We start from the raw sequence: 21,381 nt of genomic DNA, 5'->3' as shown, positions 1-21,381 counted from the left end.
AACTCTTCACTATATAGATAACGGAAAAAACTACTTTTATTGACTAATTTACTTTTTTATTAACAACTTTTCTCTGTTTACTAACGACAAAAATTTAATAAATTTGAACGAAAATCATGTAAAAATATGCAGTTTAGCAAATAACTTTAAACGGTTAAGTTTTCAGCCGCGTAAAACTATCAAGTGTTTTGGAAAAATGTTAAGTAATTTAATAATTTTAAATGGTTATTGGGTTTTTATGGAGCGCCGAAGGATATTCGCTGCATAGAAGTTTATTTAGTGGGGAAATTGTGGAAAATGTGTGCAATCAAGGTGGGCAATACCATGCTGATCCTAACGATTGTCAGTATTTTATACAATGCAGCAATGGCATACCTTATAGACAGAAGTGTGCCATTCCTTTGTATTGGAATCAACAGCGATTGACCTGTCAGTGGTCGGGACTTCATTGTAGTGAACAGATAGGAACAACGACAAAGCCGACAACTACTACAGAGGTTATAACGACCACAGCGTTACAAACTACAACTTCTAGGGAAAAATATTCAACGGATAGAACGACTTACGAAGGAAATTCCAGTGGAAACTACAACCGAAAGTTTCAGATACCACAATAGCCAAAGAAACTTCGACTGAACCTCCATGTCTTACAGAAGCAACAACTACAGAGGAGCAGAAACTACCACCGAGTCTCCTTCAACAGCATCCCCTCCCTCATGTCCCACGGAATCTACAACTACTGAAGAGCCAGAAACTACCACGGAGTCTCCTTCAACAACATCACCGCCTCCATGTCCAACTGAAGTTAACAACTACTGTAGAGCCGAAACAAGCAGTGTAACAACTACAGAGTCTCCATCAACAAACAACCCCACTTCCATGTCCAACAGAAGCAACAACTACTGAAAACCAATCAACAGAAATTTCCACAAACTTCAGAAGCTTCAACTTTAACAGATGTTACAGCATCCGAAGAGCCCTCAACTGAAACTTCTGTCTCCTCAGAAATACCCATTGAAACCACAAAAACAACTAGTTCAGAGGAAACATCATCAACGGAAGCCGCCTCCTCAACTGAGGCCACCACTTCTACCGAAATTTCCTCTTCCTCAGATTCTCCGTCTGAAACGAGCAGTGCAACTGGAACTTCAACGTACTCTACTGAGGAAAGTTCGAAAAATCCTGAAGAAATTACCACAATTCTGCTTCAACAGATATTACTACTTCTCAAGAACGTCCAGCGATATTTCAAGCACTTCAGAAAAAACCAATTTCCTCCGAGGCTCCTAATGAACGACTGATGCAACAGAATCTTCAACTTCCTTCTCAGAGGAAACATCTAAAAATCCCGAAGAAATATCCACAACTTCAGGAGCAGCTCTTCAACAGAAAGTACAACTTCTAAAGACAGCTCCACCGAAATTCGAGCACAAGCTCCGAAGCTTCAACATCTTGGAAAACCACAGTCACAACTGTAATTACCACTTCCAAGGAATTTTCAACTGAGACTTCCTCTACATCAGAAGTTTCTGCACAAACTACTGAATCAGGATCCTCAACTCCTGCTACCGAGGAGACCTCTAAAAATCCTTCTGAGACTAGTACACAATCGACATTGGCATCTACAGCTGTAGGCTGTGAAGAAGGTGATGTTGACAGCTCATCGAATTGTGAATTATATACAGTGTATCAATGGTCAAGAGGTCATTATCAAGTGTCCCGATGGTACTTATTGGAATCAAGAAATTGTAGCCTGTACCATAGGTAGTAGTCATTGTCATTACACAACAGCAGGGACAACAATTTCGAAAGGATCCACAGAAAGTGAAACTACCACCACCAACGATGCTAACCAAGTGGGTCAACAACATGGACGAGTAGTTCTTCTTTCCAGACCACAACTTCCCAGGAATCTACTGGAAGCGATACAACTGAAAATGGTTCTTCTTCAGAAACAACTACTCCTCAGGAATCTACAGAAATAACTACCGATAGAACAACTTCCAATAGTGGTTCTACTAACGAGTCAACAACATCGAATGGAACAACGGAAAGTGAAACAACTTCAAATGAATCCACTGCAAATGGATCGTCCACAGAACCAAATACATCTAAGGGTTCGACGGAAGGTGAAACCACTACAAATGAATCGACTGTTAGTGAGTCGTCATCGGAATCAACTAGATCTAATGAATCGACGGAAAGCGATAATAACTCCTCAACAACTTCCAAAAGTAGTTCTTCTTCTGGGACAACAACTTCTCGAGCATCCACAGAAGGTGAGACAACCGTAAGTGACATTACCTCTGAGTCAACCACACCTAATGAAAACACCGAAACAACCAGCGATAAGTCAACTACCGAACGTGATACTACAGAAACCACAACTTCCGAAAGTGATACTTCCTCGGCGACAACAATTTCCCAAGGATCTTCGGAAAGTACTTCCAAGGATCCTCAGAATCAACTACAAAGGCATCAACTTCCAAAAGTGATTCCACTACAAATAAAGCAACTACCGAGCATGGTTCAACAGCAGGTAATACCACTCCCAATGAAGCTACCGCATCTATTCCAAATTCTTCTCCGCCACAACCTCAACTACTAAGGAAGCTACTGCAACGACCTTTATAAAAACATCTTCTGTAATTGCATCAACTTCTCTAAGGCCCAATGTTTGCCTAAGCAACAGCAGGGAGTATCATGCGGATCCCAGTGATTGTAGCCGTTTCATAGAATGTATAGATGGTCTACCCAACGTTCTCAATGTCCCGACTTACATTATTGGGAGGCACAGTTGGGTTCATGCGTTAAGGGTGATTGTCCTACAGACACAACTTTGCCAGTTTAGAAATTAAATCGTTTAAGGATCGATATTGGGAAAGAAACTAGAGAATATTTAACGGAATTGTTACTTATTTAAAACAATGATTATAAATCGAAAGTTTATTTTTTCAATAAAAAATCCCTTGATATAACTAAACTATATGATATGGTTTTAAATAGAAATTAAATAAAGAACAGAACTAGAACAGAACTAGAATAGAACTAGAATGAACTAGAACAGTAACTAGAACTGAACTAGAACAGAACTAGAACAGAACTAGAACAGAACTAGAACAGAACTAGAACAGAACTAGAAACAGAACTAGAACAGAACTAGAACAGAACTAGAACAGAACCAGAACAGAACTAGAACAGAACTAGAACAGAACTAGAAACTAGAACAGAACTAGAAACAGAACTAGAACAGAACAGAACAGAACTAGAACTGAACTAGAACGAACTAGAACAGAACTAGAACAAGAACTAGAACAGAACTAGAAACAGAACTAGAACAGAACTAGAACAGAAACTAGAACAGAACTAGAACAGAAACTAGAACAGACTAGGACAGAACTAGAACAGAACTTAGAAACAGAACTAGAACAGAACTAGAACAGAACTAGAACAGAACTAGAACAGAACTAGAACAGAACTAGAACAGAACTAGAACAGAACTAGAACAGTACTAGAACAGAACTAGAACAGAACTAGAACAGAACTAGAACAGAACTAGAACTAGAACAGAACTAGAACAGAACTAGAACAGAACTAGAACAGAACTAGTACAGAACTAGAACAGAACTAGAACAGAACTAAAACAGAACTAGAACAGAACTAGAACAGAACTAGAACAGAACTAGAACAGAACTAGATCAGAACTAGAACAAAACTAGAACAAAACTAAAACAGAACTAGAATAGAACTAGAATAGAACTAGAACAGAACTAGAACAGAACTAGAACAGAACTAGAATAGAACTAGAACAGAACTAGAACAGAAGTAGAACAGAACTAGAACAGAACTAGAACAGAACTAGAACAGAACTAGAACAGAACTAGAACAGAACTAGAACGAAACAGAACTAGAACAGAACAGAACTAGAACAGAACTAGAACAGAACTAGAACAGAACTAGAACAGAACTAGAACAGAACTAGTACAAAACTAGAACAGAACTAGAACAGAACTAGAATAGAACTAGAACAGAACTAGAACTGAACTAGAAAGAACACAATTAGAACAGAACTAGAACAGAACTGGAACAGAACTAGAACTGAACTAGAAATAAATTAAAACTGACCTAGAACTGTGGGGTTTTGCCCCCACCATGATGTTAATGTCTCTGTTGTCTTTTGTTTCCTTTATTTGCCATTAATTCCCAGGAATTTGAAAATCATTAATGTAATTTCTTTAGAATCGTTTTCATATCATACACAAACAAATACTTCACATTGTTTTTTAAACTTTTCAGAAAGTGTTCTTTACAATTCGCAGATAATAAGTACTTTTATCAATTTTAAGATTACAGTGCTGACCAAAACATTCCTTATAAGTAAATAAACAATAAAGACAATTCTTTTAACCCTGATTCAGTTGAAGTGGAAAAGAAATGTAAATTTATCTTGGTCAAGTTAACATCTTAGTTCAAGGTAGTTTGAAATGAAATATCAAATAAAGGGATTTTCAATTAAGATATAAAAGGGCTGAATGAGATTAAGAATTTTCAGTTATTTTTCACCACTTCTTGCAACTACTATTGCACGGTTAAAGAAAATGTTTTCTTTTAGGAAAGTTCTACTTAGTTTGATTTTAATCAATGGCAGTTTGGCCCTGGAAAACGGGGTAAGTGTTACCTTTACACTGAGTTCTCCTGAAACTTTAAACTTCAATTTCTAGGCCTCCCCTATTCCACATACGGATTGTCCCCTTATTGATGATGTCAATCACGCTGTAATGTTGCCTTATCCTCAGGATTGCTCGAAATACTACAGCTGTTCCAATGGTAATGCCTATTTGCAGCAATGTCCCAATAACTTATACTGGAGTCCTTTAACTTATCGTTGTGACTATCCTGAGATAGCCAAATGTGAAACGGGAATTTTAAACACTCCTCCAACAGCAGCCACCATAGTTCCGCCTTACTTAACCGCCTCTCCAACAGGCGAGATAATATCAGCTGTTACCCAATGATTGCAGCAAATACTATAAATGTCAGGCTATGGCCTGTCCCACAAACTATCATTGGAATGCTTTAACTCAGGCATGTGATTTTCCTCATAATGCTCACTGTCCCTTCATGGTGGGAGTATCAACAGCTATAGGCTTAACCGTGAACTCAAATCCACAGCAACCCTCCACACCTCCCTTAACAACCAATTCCGCTGAAATGTTTGCTCAAGTCTATCCTAATGACTGCTCTAAATACTATCAATGTCAGGCTATGCTCTGTTCAGCCAATTACCATTGGAATTATCGCTCACAGCAATGTGATTTACCTCAATTGGCCCAGTGTCCCTGGCAGACTCAATTACCGCCCGTAACGCAACCTAATACTATTGCTGTACCGACTGCTTTTACTGCCCCTCCTACCCTACTCCCACCATAGGTCAACCCATAGTTGTAACTGAAAATCCCCTGCTAGACTGCCCAGAATGTCAACATTTGTGTGATGGTTATCTTCATCAATATTTACCACATCCTCATGATTGTCACAAATTTATACAGTGCAATGGTTGGAGTTATATCACACCTGTCCGGATAATCTATTTTGGAATGCTGTCTTAAATACTTGTGATCGTGTTTGTGTTACAAATTAAGATTTCTTTTTGTCAAAATTCTAAAAAGATAAACTCGGCCCATTTTAATATATGTATTTTTTATTAACGGGTCCTTAAATATATCAGTTTTACAAATTTTTGGAAATTATTTGAACAAGAACAGAACTAGAACAGAATTAGATCTGAACTAGAACAGAACTAGTACAGAACTAGAACAGAACTAGAACAGAACTAGAACAGAACTAGAACAGAACTAGAACTGCACTAGAACAGAATAGATCTGAACTAGAACAGAACTAGAACAGAACTAGAACAGAACTAGAACAGAACTAGAACAGAACTAGAACAGAACTAGAACAGAACTAGAACAGAACTAGAACAGAACTAAACAGAACTAAAACAGAACTAGAACAGAACTAGAACAGAACTAGAACAGAACTAGAACAGAACTAGAACAGAACTAGAACAGAACTAGAACAGAACTAGAACAGAACTAGAACAGAACAGAACAGAACTAGAACAGAACTAGAACAGAACTAGAACAGAACTAGAACAGAACTAGAACAGAACTAGAACAGAACTAGAACAGAACTAGAACAGAACTAGAACAGAACTAGAACAGAACTAGAACAGAACTAGAACAGAACTAGAACAGAACTAGAACAGAACTAGAACAGAACTAGAACAGAACTAGAACAGAACTAGAACAGAACTAGAACAGAACTAGAACAGAACTAGAACAGAACTAGAACAGAACTAGAACAGAACTAGAAGAACAGAACTAGAACAGAACTAGAACAGAACTAGAACAGAACTAGAACAGAACTAGAACAGAACTAGAACAGAACTAGAACAGAACTAGAACAGAACTAGAACAGAACTAGAACAGAACTAGAACAGAACTAGAACAGAACTAGAACAGAACTAGAACAGAACTAGAACAGAACTAGAACAGAACTAGAACAGAACTAGAACAGAACTAGAACAGAACTAGAACAGAACTAGAACAGAACTAGAACAGAACTAGAACAGAACTAGAACAGAACTAGAACAGAACTAGAACAGAACTAGAACAGAACTAGAACAGAACTAGAACAGAACTAGAACAGACTAGAACAGACTAGAACAACTAGAACAGAACTGAACAGAACTGAACAGAACTAGAACAGAACTAGAACAGAACTAGAACAGAACTAGAACAGAACTAGAACAGAACTAGAACAGAACTAGAACAGAACTAGAACAGAACTAGAACAGAACTAGAAACGAACTAGAACAGAACTAGAACAGAACTAGAACAGAACTAGAACAGAACTAGAACAACTAGAACAGAACTAGAACAGAACTAGAACAGAACTAGAACAGAACTAGAACAGAACTAGAACAGAACTAGAACAGAACTAGAACAGAACTAGAACAGAACTAGAACAGAACTAGAACAGAACTAGAACAGAACTAGAACAGAACTAGAACAGAACTAGAACAGAACTAGAACAGAACTAGAACAGAACTAGAACAGAACTAGAACAGAACTAGAACAACTAGAACAGAACTAGAACAGAACTAGAACAGAACTAGAACAGAACTAGAACAGAACTAGAACAGAACTAGAACAGAACTAGAACAGAACTAGAACAGAACTAGAACAGAACTAGAACAGAACTAGAACAGAACTAGAACAGAACTAGAACAGAACTAGAACAGAACTAGAACAGAACTAGAACAGAACTAGAACAGAACTAGAACAGAACTAGAACAGAACTAGAACAGAACTAGAACAGAACTAGAACAGAACTAGAACAGAACTAGAACAGAACAGAACTAGAACAGAACTAGAACAGAACTAGAACAGAACTAGAACAGAACTAGAACAGAACTAGAACAGAACTAGAACAGAACTAGAACAGAACTAGAACAGAACTAGAACAGAACTAGAACAGAACTAGAACAGAACTAGAACAGAACTAGAACAGAACTAGAACAGAACTAGAACAGAACTAGAACAGAACTAGAACAGAACTAAACAGAACTAGAACAGAACTAGAAACAGAACTAGAACAGAACTAGAACAGAACTAGAACAGAACTAGAACAGAACTAGAACAGAACTAGAACAGAACTAGAACAGAACTAGAACAGAACTAGAACAGAACTAGAACAGAACTAGAACAGAACTAGAACAGAACTAGAACAGAACTAGAACAGAACTAGAAAGAACTAGAACAGAACTAGAACAGAACTAGAACAGAACTAGAACAGAACTAGAACAGAACTAGAACAGAACTAGAACAGAACTAGAACAGAACTAGAACAGAACTAGAACAGAACTAGAACAGAACTAGAACAGAACTAGAACAGAACTAGAACAGAACTAGAACAGAACTAGAACAGAACTAGAACAGAACTAGAACAGAACTAGAACAGAACTAGAACAGAACTAGAACAGAACTAGAACAGAACTAGAACAGAACTAGAACAGAACTAGAACAGAACTAGAACAGAACTAGAACAGAACTAGAACAGAACTAGAACAGAACTAGAACAGAACTAGAACAGAACTAGAACAGAACTAGAACAGAACTAGAACAGAACTAGAACAGAACTAGAACAGAACTAGAACAGAACGAAACATAACTAGAACAGAACTAGAACAGAACTAGAACAGAACTAGAACAGAACTAGAACAGAACTAGAACAGAACTAGAACAAACTAGAACAGAACTAGAACAGAACTAGAACAGAACTAGAACAGAACTAGAACAGAACTAGAACAGAACTAGAACAGAACTAGAACAGAACTAGAACAGAACTAGAACAGAACTAGAACAGAATAGACAGAACTAGAACAGAACTAGAACAGAACTAGAACAGAACTAGAACAAGAACTAGAACAGCACTAGAACAGAACTAGAACAGAACTAGAACAACTAGAACAGAACTAGAACAGAACTAAACAGAACTAGAAAGAACTAGAACAGGAAGAACTAGAAACAGAACTAGAACAGAACTAGAACAGAACTAGAACAGAACTAGAACAGAACTAGAACAGAACTAGAACAGAACTAGAACAGAACTAGAACGAAAACTAGAACAGAACTAGAACAGAACTAGAACAGAACTAGAACAGAACTAGAACAGAACTACAACAGAACTAGAACAGAAACTAGAACAGAACTTGAACAGAACTAGAACAGAACTAGAACAGAACTAGAACAGAACTAGAACAGAACTTGAACAGAACTAGAACCAGAACTAGAACAGAACTAGAACAGAACTAGAACAGAACTAGAACTGGACGAGAAATAAACTAGAATGAACAATTAAGAAATTACAGCAAATTTCTTTATTTAATCATCATCTACAGACATTATAAGTATCTTTCTACACACACCGCGATCGCTTTCAAATAGTAACCGTTGGCACATTGAACCTCGAACAGAGATTGGTTCAAGCACCAAAATATTTATAACATTTGGAATGAGGCATACGGAAACCATCCTTTTCATTTTTACAATCCGGAACTCTCTTATCATCTTGACAAATACCACTTACACATTGATCTAAGTCTTTATCGAAATGCTTACCGTAGGCGCAAGTTTTTTGTCAGCGTAATCTCCGATTGACATTCATAGTATTCGTAGCAGTTGTCCTTGGGAAATCGTGTATTATCGCGACGATTTTTTACACCATTTCGAACTGGCAGCACAATTGGCTTCATGATAGCTCATACAAGTTTTGTGTTTTTCGGAAAAATGTTGATTTGGTGGACATTTTTGTGCCAGAGGATCAACACTTTTACCCACACACAGGAAATAGGAATCACAATCTTTATCATTAGCCACACGATCCAATAAGGGGGTATCATCATCATTGCAATAATCTTTGGTTTTTTGATCGGGTACATTTGTATTGGCATACAGGTGGTGGAGCAGGGTGGCTTGCGTTCATCAAACAATTATTGGGATCACACTGTTTTTCGACCCCACCCCCTGGTATACATATTATATAACTTTGTTGATTACTGGGATGGGCAATATATTGAAATTCAATTCCTTGACAAAGCTAGCGAAAGGGGAGCAATGAAATGTATTAAAATTTATTCAAACGTTAAACATATATAATTGAAAACTTCGATATACATACCTACCTCTTTCAATTCCACATCTGTTAATAGGTTGGGACTAGGTAATCCCTGTGAGTTACCAAATCTCGCGTTATAACAACAAATTAAAAGAACCAAAAATACTGTAACAAACAAGCCATTAAGATTAATAACCTGAATTGATCATTTGAAGAAATTTTTACCTTTATTCCGCCACATTTTATCTCCACCTTTTAGTTTTAAACTGACTTGATGTCTGCGTAAATCTTTGGCCTTATATACGAAATTTGTTGCCAAAAATATATATCTATTGCGTTTTTTATTTCAAAGTAATATGTGGTGATCAATAAGATGTTTTCTTTCTAATGATAAAAATTAGTTACCAATAATAATATTCTTTATCTTGTTTGTACATTACAAAAACTGTACAATTAAATATAATGATATGATATGTATGATATAGTCATGATTAATACTATATATCTACTTACTATACACAACAAACAAAATCGTTTGATCAGAAAATGGGAATAATCCACGTTACTCCACAAGTGTTATGCCCGAGATTTGTTTCAACGAGTATGTTGAAAGTTCAATTCTACATCAGTTCCAGTTTAATCCTCCTTCCGTTCCGTTCTACTTCAGTTCTAGTTTAGTTCTAGTTCACTTCTAGTTCATTTCTAGTTAAGTTCTAGTTCAGTTCTAGTTCAGTTCTAGTTCAGTTCTAGTTCAGTTCTAGTTCAGTTCTAGTTCAGTTCTAGTTCAGTTCTAGTTCAGTTCTAGTTCAGTTCTAGTTCAGTTCTAGTTCAGTTCTAGTTCAGTTCTAGTTCAGTTCTAGTTCAGTTCTAGTTCAGTTCTAGTTCAGTTCTAGTTCAGTTCTAGTTCAGTTCTAGTTCAGTTCTAGTTCAGTTCTAGTTCAGTTCTAGTTCAGTTCTAGTTCAGTTCTAGTTCAGTTCTAGTTCAGTTCTAGTTCAGTTCTAGTTCATTTCTAGTTCAGTTCTAGTTCAGTTCTAGTTCAGTTCTAGTTCAGTTCTAGTTCAGTTCTAGTTCAGTTCTAGTTCAGTTCTAGTTCAGTTCTAGTTCAGTTCTAGTTCAGTTCTAGTTCAGTTCTAGTTCAGTTCTAGTTCAGTTTTAGTTCAGTTTTAGTTCAGTTCTAGTTCAGTTCTAGTTCAGTTCTAGTTCAGTTTAGTCTAGTTCATTTCTAGTTCAGTTCTAGTTCAGTTCTAGTTCAGTTCTAGTTCAGTTCTAGTTCAGTTCTAGTTCAGTTCTAGTTCAGTTCTAGTTCAGTTCTAGTCAGTTCTAGTTCAGTTCTAGTTCAGTTCTAGTTCAGTTCTAGTTCAGTTCTAGTTCAGTTCTAGTTCAGTAGTTCAGTTCTAGTTTCAGTTCTAGTTCAGTTCTAGTTCAGTTCTAGTTCAGCATTTCTGTTCAGTTCTAGTTCAGTCTGTTCATCTAGTTCGTTCTAGTTCAGTTCTAGTTCAGTTCTAGTTCAGTTCTGTTCAGTCTAGTTCTAGTTCAGTTCTTTCTAGTTCAGTTCTAGTTCAGTTCTAGTTCAGTTCTAGTTCAGTTCTAGTTCAGTTCTAGGTCATTTCAGTTCAGTTCTAGTTCAGTTCTAGTTCAGTTCTAGTTCAGTTCTAGTTCAGTTCTAGTTCAGTTCTAGTAGTTCTAGTTATTCTAGTTTCAGTCTAGTTCAGTTCTAGGTTCAGTTCTAGTTCAGTTCTAGTTCAGTTCTAGTTCAGTTCTAGTTCAGTTCTAGTTCAGTTCTAGTTCAGTTCTAGTTCAGTTCTAGTTCAGTTCTAGTTCAGTTCTAGTTCGTTCTAGTTCAGTTCTAGTTCAGTTCTAGTTCAGTTCTAGTTCAGTTCTAGTTCAGTTCTAGTTCAGTTCTAGTTCAAGTTCTAGTTCAGTTCTAGTTCAGTTTCTAGTTCAGTTCTAGTTCAGTTCTAGTTCAGTTCTAGTTCAGTTCTAGTTCAGTTCTAGTTCAGTTCTAGTTCATTTCTAGTTCAGTTCTAGTTCAGTTCTTGTTCAGTTCTAGTTCAGTTCTAGTTCAGTTCTAGTTCAGTTCTAGTCAGTTCTAGTTCAGTTCTAGTTCAGTTCTAGTTCAGTTCTAGTTCAGTTCTAGTTCAGTTCTAGTTCAGTTCTAGTTCAGTTCTAGTTCAGTTCTAGTTCAGTTCTAGTTCAGTTCTAGTTCAGTTCTACTTCAGTTCTACTTCAGTTCTACTTCAGTTCTAGTTCAGTTCTAGTTCAGTTCTAGTTCAGTTCTAGTTCAGTTCTAGTTCAGTTCTAGTTCAGTTCTAGTTCAGTTCTAGTTCAGTTCTAGTTCAGTTCTAGTTCAGTTCTAGTTCAGTTCTAGTTCAGTTCTAGTTCAGTTCTAGTCAGTTCTAGTTCAGTTCTAGTTCAGTTCTAGTTCAGTTCTAGTTCAGTTCTAGTTCAGTTCTAGTTCAGTTCTAGTTCAGTTCTAGTTCAGTTCTAGTTCAGTTCTAGTTCAGTTCAGTTCTAGTTCAGTTCTAGTTTAGTTCTAGTTCAGTTCTAGTTCAGTTCTAGTTCAGTTCTAGTTCAGTTCTAGTTCAGTTCTAGTTCAGTTCTAGTTCAGTTCTAGTTCAGTTCTAGTTCAGTTCTAGTTCAGTTCTAGTTCAGTTCTAGTTCAGTTCTAGTTCAGTTCTAGTTCAAGTTTAGTTCTAGTTCAGTTCTAGTGCAGTTCTAGTTTAGTTTTAGTTCAGTTCTAGTTCTATTCTATCATCACAGAGAATACAGGGATAAAGAATTGACAGGAATTAATTGAAAGCAATTTCTCATAAATTTTATGACATTTAACTCCTAAGATATCGAAGGTCTTTGAATCATTCAACTTATTTTGTTATTTTTCTGCTAAATTGTTTGAAAACTTTCCCTTGAAATTAGATTTGTACTTCTTTAATTATATTTCTACTGATAACAGTGTTTTTATTTTCAATTTAGATAACGGTAAAAACTGTTGACAGCGGACTTGTCAGAAGTGGTAGAGACAAGTGATTCTTAACACTCTTATTTGGCGAAAATTTATCGTATTTATTTCTAAATTTAAATTAAATTAAAAGTAACAATTTTTAAATTACATTTCATTGATTAAATTACCACCGATGTCAGTGTGCGAATGAAAAGTAAATCAGCCAGATAAACTATACATTATTTACAGTCTGTTCCACGGTATAGTCTATAGTCTAGTTTATACTTTAGCCTATGTTCTAGTGTGTAGTTTAGTTTATAAAATGGATTATGATCCAATTTCTGTTACAGTCTTATTTATAGTCTGGTGTTTAGTCTAATTTGAAGTATAGTTTCTATCTTTGGTCTACAGTATAATTAAGATATAAAACTCCAAAATTTTGCTGTTCAATTAATATTTATTTAATTTCGCTTTAAACTTAAGTTATTTTTCTATTATTATTATTTTTTTTTGCCCGTTCCCTTACCAGGGACATTGGTACTGCTCCTGAGGTACACATTGATTTATTGCCGGATCGAAATACCAATCGAAACTGCAATTCATGATTATGGCCTCCGAACCAAAACAGAAATAATATTTCGTACATTCACCTTCATAGACCATGCTACGCCCAAAGTTGGACTCATCACAATTTGGTTTTGTTATGGCAAATGTCTTAGAGTGTTTACAGCTCAAGGTCTTCTCATCGAATATACTCTCTCGGGACAGGTGTTGACTATTGGCAGGGGATATTGGCATATAACATATTGTGTTTTATCTCCCGGATAAGGTAAATAAGTACCGGCCTTTTGACCGCAACATATATTATCACCTGAGGGTCCTGGTTTAGTGGTGGTAACTTCGGTTGTTGTTGGCTCTGTGGGCGTTGTAGTTAGGGGATTTTTACATTCCGTATCTGAGGCTTCGCTATCACATTCTCCATTATAGGGATTGTAGTAGTTGTTACTTTGACATAAACACAATACTTCCGATTGGTCTAAACACATATAGTAGAGAGAACAATTTTGTTTATTGGCAAAGGTATAGCCATTAGATTCATCACTACAGGGACCTTGGGGAATTTGGGGCGTGGTATTTACCGGGCCCTGACAAGCTGTGGGTGATATATCATTACCACACTCTCCTGTAGCGGGATCATAGTAACTATTAGGCATACAATTGACTAATTTCTCCCGACCATTTAGACACATATAGTACTTAGAGCAATCTTCGGGATAGGGCAATGTGGCTCCATTAGGTTTATTCTCACAGGTCTCTATTGCGGTTGGTGTGGTAGTTTTCTCGGTGGTGGTGGGTGTGGTAGGAGTTGTAGTTTTTATACTACAATCAGCCAATTCAGGTAAAACACATTCTTCGTAATGCGCCGAAAATTCCAAACCCTCCGGGCAATCATATCCCACATTTAAAGGTTCTTGACATATAATATATTTCGTGCAATTATGAGGATAGGGAATTTTTGAACCGTCGGGTTTATTGTAGCAGGGTCCTAGGTAGGATCTTGCGTGGTAGTGGTGGTGGGTTCGGTAGTGGTGGCAGGATGGCAGGAATATTCATTGGCAGATTTTAAACATTTACCGGCCGATAAATCAAAATATTCACCCTCATTACAGAAGGCCCAATGCTCCATATCTTGTTTACAGATTATAAACATGCCGCAATCCGACTCAACGGGTAGAAGAGTAAAATCTGGTTTATTGGTACATTGATTATAAGGTTTAGTAGTGGCTGGCGCGGAAGTAGTACTAATGCTAAGACCACAATCCGACTGCGATGGAATTACACAGCTCTGGGCTTCTGTACTAAATTCTAAACCCGAGTCACAATTGAAACCCACCGGTATGGGCTTGCTACAAACTATATATTTCGTACAATTTTGGGGATAGGCCACTTTAGCCCCCTCATCTTGGCCCGAACAGATACCTTGGGGTTTTGGTTTAGGTGTGGTAGTATTAAAGTCTTGTTTGCAATAGTTGGCCCCCACTAGGGCGCTACATTGTCCTTTTAGAGGATCAAATATTCATTTGATTCACATATCTTTAACATGTAATAACCATCGCCTAGACACTCATAATAGAATTGGCAATTCGAGGGGTAAATTTGCCAATCTCCCTCTTTAAGACCCTGACAAATATCACCGGGAGTAGCAGTGTAGTGGTCTCATTAGAAGGAATCCAGTACAAGTACCTTCAGGATCTGGTACACATTTCTTTGTGTTCATGAAATACCAATTGTTGTTGCTAAAATCCTACCGGTATGGGTCTAACACAACTAATATATTTCTGACAATTATCAGGGTAGGGTATAAGTTCACCATTGGTATAATTGCCGCATATGCCTAAAACCGGGTTTGGGTGTAGATGGGGCGTGGTCGTAGTAATTTCCGTGGTGGTGGCGGGAGTTGTGGTTTGACTTGGTTTACGACATATGTTGACATCATCGCTGGGTCCACAGTCTCCTGATTCCGGATAGTAATAGTTGTTATAGGGACAATTTAAGATCATATAACCACCATCTCCTTTACAGTAATATATTTGGTACAATCTTCCTCATAAGGATAAGTAACACCGGCCGCTTGATTTCTACACTTCTGTGAGGGACTTAATGTAGTGCTAGCAGTAGTGGGAGCTGATGTGGTGGTCACCGCAGCCAAGCAAGCTGTGCTCGAAACATCAGGACCACAATCACCCGTTTGCGGGTCATAGTAATTATTATTGGGACAGGATATGATGTAATAAAGACCATTCTTACGGCAAAAGTAATAGAGGGCACAATTTTCCTTATAGGGGAATGTAGTGCCCTGCGGTTGGCCCACACATGGTTCATAAATTTCTGAAGGAGTGGTGCTAGGCTCCTCAGTTGTTGTTACTGTTGTAGGTCCCGAATAACATACCTCTTCTGAGGCTTCATCACAAAGCATTAATTGCGAGTTGAAAAGCCAGCCATTGGGACATGACTCCAGTTTGACTTCACCCTTCTGACACTGTAAATATTGGCTACAGTCTCCGGCATAAGGATAATAGTATAATCCTCTTTGCCCTGGCACAAGTCTGGATTTACATCAGGCGGTAGGGTAGTGCTTATGGGGGTGGCAGTGGTTTAGGTTGTGGGTAAAGGCAATTCCTCACATTCTACATCTTCATCACAGATTCCCAATAAGGGATTGAAAATTTTACCATTTTCACAATATTCCAGACATGGTTTATCGCCCTGACAAATCACATAGGCCGAGCAGTTGTAGGGATAACTCTGATACTCTTCCGAATATTGACTAGGGCAAATATCATCTTCAACCATTAAGGGAGGTATACATTCGTAAGGTTTATTGGTAGTAGTTAGCTCGGTTGTAGTTTGCACTGGACTAGTGGTAGTTTCCTCTGTTGTTGTAGTTGCCAAAGTCGTTAGAGGTAGTTCTATGCAATGCGCTGTATCTGGTGTATCACAAATCTTGAGAAGATCATTAAAAACCTTATCGGGCTGACAATAATCCATGACCGGACATCCGTGGGTACAATTAATATAAGCATTACAATCATAAGGATAACGCAAGAGAATGCCATTGGAGTATTTTAAACAAATATCGGCTGACATACCGTTAGGTGCTTGACAATTTTGACCCCACTCTCCGGATTCAGTTGTAGTCGTTGAAGCGCAGTAGTAGTGGTTGTTACTTCAGAAGTTGTTGTAGTTACTTCAGGAGTTGTTGTAGTTACTTCAGGAGTTTTTGTAGTTACTTCGGGAGTTGTTGTAGTTACTTCGGTGGTAGTTATCTCTGTGGTTGTGGTGGGCATCGGCAACTCTACGCATTGAGCCGTATCTGGTGTATCGCAAATTTTCAAAAAGTTATTGAAAACCTTGTCTGGTTGGCAATAATTCATGACCGGACATCCCATAGTGCAATTTATATAAGCATTGCAATTATAAGGATAACGCAGTAAAACGCCATTCGAGTATTTTAAACAAATATCATTTGACATGCCGGCCGGTGTTTCACAATCTTGACCCCAAACCCCAGACTCTGTTGAGGTTTCGGCTTCAGTTGTTGGTTTTCTGGTTGTGGTTACCCCATTGCCATCTTCACAATGCACTGCATGTGGAAAATTACAGATTTTAAGGGTATTATCGAACCAAGTTCCTGGCCCACACTGCTTTACCGTTGGGTATTCGCAGTACACACAAGGAATTTTGAACAATCTCCCGGATAGGGTACCAACTCTCCAAAAGGTTGTCCTGCACAAGCCTGTTTGTTTTCCGGTCTTTGTTCGTTTTCACATGTGCCACGTTTTTGATGATTTCGAGGTGCTGCGCTATCGGCTACGCAATCGGATTGTTTATAATCTACACAACCACCGGCTGATTTACTAAAACCCATATCATAGGGACAAGGTATAGTGAAAGGTGTTTGATCTAGACAATAGATATAAACGTGACAATCGGCGGCAACAGGCAGCACCACGCCATTTGGTTGAGAATAGCATGTCAACCAGTCACTGGTGACCTGCGAAAGCGTTAGCGCAAGAACGGCAAAAAGTAAAACACGATTTGCAGGTGTGCCTTAAAAAGAGAGATAAAGAATTTATTAAAAAAGATAAAATAGAACTGGATCAGAATTGAACTAGACATAAACTAGAAGTAAACTAGAATTGAACTAGAAGTGAACTTGAATTGAACTAGAAATGAACTAGAACTGAACTAGAACTGATCTAGAACGGAACTAGAACAGAACTAGAACAGAACTAGAACTGAACTAGAACTGAACTAGAACTGAACTAGAACTGAACTAGAACTGAACTAGAACTCAACTAGAACTGAACTAGAACTGAACTAGAACTGAACTAGAACTGAACTAGAACTGAACTAGAACTGAACTAGAACTGAACTAGAACTGAACTAGAACTGAACTAGAACTGAACTAGAACTGAACTAGAACTGAACTAGAACTGAACTAGACTGAACTAGAACTGAACTAGAACTGAACTAGAACTGAACTAGAACTGAACTAGAACTGAACTAGAACTGAACTAGAACTGAACTAGAACTGAACTAGAACTGAACTAGAACTGAACTAGAACTGAACTAGAACTGAACTAGAACTGAACTAGAACTGAACTAGAACTGAACTAGAACTGAACTAGAACTGAACTAGAACTGAACTAGAACTGAACTAGAACTGAACTAGAACTGAACTAGAACTGAACTAGAACTGAACTAGAACTGAACTAGAACTGAACTAGAACTGAACTAGAACTGAACTAGAACTGAACTAGAACAGAACTAGAACTGAACTAGAACTGAACTAGAACTGAACTAGAACTGAACTAGAACTGAACTAGGACTGAACTAGAACTGAACTAGAACAGAACTAGAACAGAACTAGAACTGAACTAGAACTGAACCAGAACTCAACTAGAACTGAACTAGAACTCAACTAGAACTCAACTAGAACTGAACTAGAACTGAACTAGAACTGAACTAGAACTGAACTAGAACTGAACTAGAACTGAACTAGAACTGAACTAGAACTGAACTAGAACTGAACTAGAACTGAACTAGAACTGAACTAGAACTGAACTAGAACTGAACTAGAACTGAACTAGAACTGAACTAGAACTGAACTAGAACTGATATAGAACGGAACTAGAACAGAACTAGAACTGAACTAGAACTGAACTAGAACTGAACTAGAACTGAACTAGAACTGAACTAGAACTGAACTAGAACAGAACTAGAACTGAACTAGAACTGAACTAGAACTGAACTAGAACTGAACTAGAACTGAACTAGAACTCAACTAGAACTGAACTAGAACTGAACTAGAACTGAACGAACTGAACTAGAACTGAACTAGAACTGAACTAGAACTGAACTAGAACTCAACTAGAACTGAACTAGAACTGAACTAGAATGAACTAGAACTGATATAGAACGGAACTAGAACAGAACTAGAACTGAACTAGAACTGAACTAGAACTGAACTAGAACTGAACTAGAACTGAACTAGAACTGAACTAGAACTGAACTAGAACTGAACTAGAACTGAACTAGAACTGAACTAGAACTGAACTAGAACTGAACTTGAACTGAACTTGAACTGAACTAGAACTGAACTAGAACTGAACTAGAACTGAACTAGAACTGAACTAGAACTGAACTAGAACTGAACTTGAACTGAACTAGAACTGAACTAGAACTGAACTAGAACTGAACTAGAACTGAACTAGAACTGAACTAGAACTGAACTTGAACTGAACTAGAACTGAACTAGAACTGAACTAGAACTGAACTAGAACTGAACTAGAACTGAACTAGAACTGATATAGAACGGAACTAGAACAGAACTAGAACTGAACTAGAACTGAACTAGAACTGAACTAGAACTGAACTAGAACTGAACTAGAACTGAACTAGAACTGAACTAGAACTGAACTAGAACTGAACTAGAACTGAACTAGAACTGAACTGAACTGAACTAGAACTGAACTAGAACTGAACTAGAACTGAACTAGAACTGAACTAGAACTGAACTAGAACTGAACTAGAACTGAACTAGAACTGAACGAACTGAACTAGAACTGAACTAGAACTGAACTAGAACTGAACTAGAACTGAACTAGAACTGAACTAGAACTGAACTAGAACTGAACTAGAACTGAACTAGAACTGAACTAGAACTGAACTAGAACTGAACTTGAACTGAACTAGAACTGAACTAGAACTGAACTAGAACTGAACTTGAACTGAACTAGAACTGAACTAGAACTGAACTAGAACTGAACTAGAACTGAACTAGAACTGAACTAGAACTGAACTAGAACTGAACTAGAACTGAACTTGAACTGAACTAGAACTGAACTAGAACTGAACTAGAACTGAACTAGAACTGATATAGAACGGAACTAGAACAGAACTAGAACTGAACTAGAACTGAACTAGAACTGAACTAGAACTGAACTAGAACTGAACTAGAACTGAACTAGAACTGAACTAGAACTGAACTAGAACTGAACTAGAACTGAACTAGAACTGAACTTGAACTGAACTAGAACTGAACTAGAACTGAACTAGAACTGAACTAGAACTGAACTAGAACTGAACTAGAACTGAGCAAGACTGAACTAGAACTGAACTAGAACGGAACTAGAACGGAATTAGAACTGAACCAGAACTGATATAAAGTGTTGTTTACAAACTCGTCAATAGAATGAAGTATCTATAGTAGACTACAATAAGTCTGTATTCTCCTTATTAGCCCTTATATTTTTTGAAAGTCTTTAAACGTAAATTTCTGTAGCACGTTTTTAAATTATTTACACTTGATGCAATATAGTTCTAAATCAATGTTATTCACAAGTCTCATGACACAGTGGGCAAAATGATAAATGTGTTGAAAACAGAATAGAATAAACTACATATAACAAATGTTTTAATATAAATTTTTTTCATTATAAATTTATATTAGAGATCTTAGTTTCCAATAGATTATTTCACACTCCATCCCACTGTCTAATGGTCTTAAGTAGTCTAAAATAATAAAAAAACTCAAGTTGTTTCTGTTCATTAAATTATAATTTAGTTACTGTATTATTTTGTTGCTAATTATCAATTATTTATTAATAAAATTAAATTCTTTATCTTGATGTTAAACATTTTGACGTTAAAATCGTGGTTATTAGAAATATTGTTTTATTTCATCAGAAGAAAAAAATCTTTTTTCTTTAAAAAAATTATCACAAATTTCAAGAGAAGAATATTTGATCCTTGACTATTGTAATTAAAATTTGATTAAAATTTTAAATTATTTATAATAGAGTTCGTTTACATTTAAATTTTTGTTAAACTTAGCATCGTAATACAAAGTCCAATTTTATTAATCACCTTTTGCAAACATTTTCTTTGAGTTTTATTTGCTTAGTCCTTTCTTAAAACTTCTTCACTTTTCACAGTGAAAATGAAATATTTTCCGAAATTTAAATGTCCTTCGTTTTTTTTAACCGCCCAACTATTTTTCGTTCTTAACTCCTCGAAATTTCGTTATAAACTAATATATCACCGATAAATTATTCAAATTTGATTGAATAAAAGCTGACGGCAAAAGCATTTGAAACTGATAGGAGAGCACATGAAGTTAGATTAAAATATTATCGGTAAAAAAATTGGTCAAAACAAAATATAAATTTGCTTAAATATTAACAAAAATACAATTTATATCGAAAGATAACGAAGACCAAGTGAAGGGTTATTTTAAATTTTACACTAACTAGAAAAGAACTAGAATGGAACTAGAATAGAACAAGAACAGAACTAGAACAGAACTAAAACAGAACTAGAACAGAACTAAAACAGAACTAGAACAGAACTAGAACAGAACTAGAACAGAACTAGAACAGAACTAGAACAGAACTAGAACAGAACTAGAACAGAACTAGAACAGAACTAGAACTGAACTAGAACAGAACTGGAACAGAACTGGAACAGAACTGGAACAGAACTAGAACAGAACTAGAACAGAACTAGAACAGAACTAGAACAGAACTAGAACAGAACTAGAACAGAACTAGAACAGAACTAGAACAGAACTAGAACAGAACTAGAACAGAACTAGAACAGAACTAGAACAGAACTAGAAAAGAACTGGAACAGAACTAGAACAGAAAGAACAGAACTAGAACAGAACTAGAACAGAACTAGAACAGAACTAGAA

At 36.8% G+C, this 21,381-nt stretch overlaps 2 protein-coding genes and 2 pseudogenes across 2 annotated transcripts; 2 read left to right on the top strand and 2 right to left on the bottom strand.

Annotated features, from left to right (window-relative positions):
- Positions 1-642: 642 nt before the first annotated feature.
- Positions 643-2,985, top strand: LOC119611418 (cell wall protein IFF6-like). Its single transcript, XM_037966991.1, has 5 exons — positions 643-837; positions 891-1,170; positions 1,215-1,392; positions 1,435-1,725; positions 1,858-2,985. The coding sequence occupies exons 1-5, from the start codon at positions 643-645 to the stop codon at positions 2,606-2,608; spliced, it is 1,695 nt and encodes a 564-aa protein (XP_037822919.1). The 3' UTR covers positions 2,609-2,985.
- A 1,746-nt stretch (positions 2,986-4,731) lies between these two features.
- Positions 4,732-5,675, top strand: LOC119611421 (annotated as a pseudogene).
- Positions 5,676-8,921: 3,246 nt separating this feature from the next.
- Positions 8,922-9,545, bottom strand: LOC119611417 (the record flags this gene model as incomplete). Its single annotated transcript, XM_037966990.1, has 1 exon — positions 8,922-9,545. A coding segment is annotated over one exon (279 nt), but the record flags the coding sequence as incomplete, so codon positions are not given.
- A 3,521-nt stretch (positions 9,546-13,066) lies between these two features.
- LOC119611416 lies at positions 13,067-20,728 on the bottom strand (annotated as a pseudogene).
- Positions 20,729-21,381: the final 653 nt, after the last annotated feature.

The sequence above is a fragment of the Lucilia sericata genome, unplaced genomic scaffold, assembly GCF_015586225.1.
Source record: "Lucilia sericata isolate MDLA Ls3-8-SP2 unplaced genomic scaffold, ASM1558622v1 Contig001444F_arrow, whole genome shotgun sequence".
NCBI classification, from domain to species: domain Eukaryota; kingdom Metazoa; phylum Arthropoda; class Insecta; order Diptera; family Calliphoridae; genus Lucilia; species Lucilia sericata.
This window is presented reverse-complemented; position numbering and strand designations above follow the sequence as displayed.